Genomic DNA, 3,363 nt, shown 5'->3' on the forward strand with positions numbered 1-3,363 from the left:
CAATTTGTTGGCGGCGTGTCAATGGAATAGAAAACAAATGCAATCGCCGTTCGATTTACATAATCCAACTGTGATATCAGCGTGCGTCTATTGATATGCCCCTGAGCGTATCCCATTTACGCAGGCTCCACGAAATTGGGAACGGAACGAGACGAAACGAAACGGAATCAGAGCGATGTCAATGTCTGGTGGCTTTTGGCATTACATAAAGCCTATAACTGGAGTTACAACTAGCTTAATTCATATTGTTAATATGGATGTATGTGTGTATTTGTGTGTATGTATATATGTATATTTATTTGCATTCAGTTTTCTGGGTCTTTGTAACGATTTCCTAGCTATTGTTATAGGATAACGACCCGAAGACAGCGCTGCAACACATCAAGCATAGCTCCTGACTTGGCCAACGGGATGGACGCCATTCGATATATGAGAAACAAGTTGTTGCTCATATAACACACAGTTCCCCTCAACAGTTCATTACTAAGCCAAATCCAACAGAAACAACAATAACAACGACAACGACAACAAACGCTTCAAGTTGCGAATGTGCCGCAGCTTAAAAGTTGTTGTCGTAGTCGTTGGTCGCTGATCGGAGATCGGGCGATCGGAGCGAGGCGGAGCGAAGCGGGGGCTAGGGGCTTAGTGAATTGCGTTGCGATAGACCAATTTTTTGGTGTGTATAAAAGCCGAGTGCAGCGAGTCAGCGAATCAGTACCAACTGGGATCTCGTTATTGGTATAACACAGTTTATTGTGGAGTAATTGGTTTTCCTCGTGAGACGTCAAAGCAACAGCTCAACAATGCGAATGGTAAAGGAAGGCTCGTTAGCTGTGATCCGTTTAAGGAGTGCTCAGGAGTATTCTAAATATATATATGTGTGTGTGTGGATATCCTTTGCAGTTCGTTTTTCCTTGTCTCGCCGTGTGCGTGGCAATGGCCCATTGTGCGGCCATCGAAGAGAAGAAGGCTGAAGAAGGCAGCCAGGCTGAGGATGCTGGCAAGACGGTGGAGAAGCGTGGCCTCCATTTCGGTGACTATCATCATCACCATCATGAACACATCAAGACAGTGACCATTGAGAAGAAGGTGCCGGTGCCCTACACTGTGACCAAGCATGTACCCTATACGGTTGAGAAGAAGGTAAGACGGTGTGATCCAAACAGAAAGAGTTTGTTTCTTCATGGATTCGCACGATTCACTAGATTCCCTACGAGGTGAAAGTCGATGTGCCACAGCCTTACATTGTAGAGAAGAAATATCCAGTGCATGTTAAGGAATACGTCAAGTATCCCGTCCATGTGCCCAAGCCCTACATTGTGGAGAAGAAAGTCCCATATGAGGTGAAAGTGCCCGTCGACAAGCCATACGAAGTGAAAGTCCCTGTACCAGAGCCCTATGAAGTGATCAAGAAGATTCCCTATGAGGTCAAGGTGCCAGTGCCACAGCCCTACGAGGTGATCAAGAAGGTGCCACATGAGGTGAAAGTGGAAGTGCCAGTGCCCAAGCCCTACGAAGTGATCAAGAAGGTGCCGTACGAGGTTAAAGTAGAGGTCGAGAAACCCTATAAAGTGGAGGTTGAGAAGCCCTACGATGTTGAGGTCGAGAAACCGTACACAGTCGTTGTCGAAAAGAAGGTGCCCTACGAGGTGAAGGTGCCCGTCGACAAGCCCTACAAGGTTGAGGTAAGTTATCCAGAGAGCGCTACTACATCTTCCCCAATTTACAATCTAATTTTTGGTTCTATAATTTGTTCTTGTTCTTCCAGGTGGAGAAACCATATCCCGTGCACGTTAAGGTGCCCGTGCCACAGCCCTACACCGTTGAGAAGAAGGTGCCGTACACCGTCGAGAAGCCCGTGCCGTATGAGGTGAAGGTGCCCATTGAGAAGCCCATTCCCGTCTACACGGAGGTGAAGGTGCCCATTCACAAGGAAATTCCCGTACCAGAGAAGTACCACGTCGAGGTGCCGATCTTCAAGCACCACGAGGATCATCATAGCCATCATGGTCATCATGGTCACTACTAAACATGGAAACTAACAATAGAGCGTGGCATTGCGGCCACCACAGAACGCGAGCACAAGGAGTATACGAACAACAACAACGCAAGAACAACAAGAAGAAGAACGACGAGAAAATGGAATATGTTAGAGAAGACACAAGGACAATGGCAGAGAGTCTTTGTCGCAACGTTGAGCTGGACGTTGAACGGGTGATAAACACAAGGAGGAGTGGAAACAGAGCAGGAGGAGGAGTAGTACAAGTAACAGCACAGAGGACAAAACTGATTAGCTGGCTACTTGGCAAAAACAACAACAACAACATGAGATCTGGCGAATTTCGTTTAGCGAAATTCGCATATGTTTTTAAGCCAAATGTGTTATACTTTTATTTGTATCATTGTTTTAGTTTTTTATTTAAATTATAAGCAAAAGAAACACTGAAAAAAGAAAGAAAAAAAAAAAACAAAAACAAAATCAAAAGCCAAATCCATTAATTGGGCGGAACGAAGTGGGAAATGGGCCGCTTGCCATTTAAGTGAAAGTGAAAAGCAAAAAGTCGGCGACCCACAAAGCTCACAGCGTAACACAAATGAAGACGGAAAACGGAAAATTGAAAGAAAAACCAGTTAGCAGTTAGTCAGCATTGTTGCTGTTGTTGTTTTCGTTGTTGTTTTTGTTGTCGGCTTGTAGTTGTTTCTGCAATTTCATTGTGTATTCTTGGCCAGTTGGTTATGCAAGCGATTGCATCACTGAAATTAATTACAGGAAGTGTAGCTTCATACACTCGAATTAACAAAATCTGTCTGGCCAATCACTTGGCAATTGTAAATTTTCGCAATTTTGTTGCTGTTGCTGTTGCTGTAGCTGTTATTGCTGTTGTTGCTTTACTTTGTTTTCTTTAACTGCCTTGTCATAAGACGTTCGAAAATTTTTGAGTGCTGCATTAACATAGATACTCACTTGCATACACACACACACACATGCATAGATATCACATTTGCTTGTAAGGTAAGACCTGTCTTTACTTTGTTTAAGCATGCCGCATTTTATTTTTATTGGTAATTGAAGCTGCGCCACCTGCTGAAACCCAACAAAATCAAAGTTTTTGGCCTCGTTTTTGGTAACGGTATCGTGATATCTCATGTGGCCAAATTGCTACATTACCATTGTCTTGCGAAATGTTAAAGCACTCGAAATTGCAATTAAAATACAAAATCTTGCGCAACGCTGCAATTGCTCAACAATTTGAATTGTGCGCCTTAGCGGTAAGCACCCTGTGGCAAACCCAGCTGTTTCCCATTTAAACACAGGGTGTACCCCTTGTGGATGTTGTGGATCGTGCGTTGTCGTTTACACTC

At 44.1% G+C, this 3,363-nt stretch overlaps 1 protein-coding gene across 1 annotated transcript; it reads left to right on the forward strand.

Annotated features, from left to right (window-relative positions):
- The first annotated feature begins 688 nt into the window (after positions 1–688).
- Positions 689–2,479, forward strand: Vajk4 (chitin-binding protein vajk4). Its single transcript, XM_018104063.3, has 4 exons — positions 689–812; positions 904–1,143; positions 1,206–1,685; positions 1,769–2,479. The coding sequence occupies exons 1-4, from the start codon at positions 804–806 to the stop codon at positions 2,027–2,029; spliced, it is 990 nt and encodes a 329-aa protein (XP_017959552.1). The 5' UTR covers positions 689–803; the 3' UTR covers positions 2,030–2,479.
- Positions 2,480–3,363: the final 884 nt, after the last annotated feature.

This window comes from Drosophila navojoa, chromosome 5 (genome assembly GCF_054131105.1).
Source record: "Drosophila navojoa isolate 15081-1374.11 chromosome 5, UAZ_NAV_1.0, whole genome shotgun sequence".
NCBI lineage: Eukaryota > Metazoa > Arthropoda > Insecta > Diptera > Drosophilidae > Drosophila > Drosophila navojoa.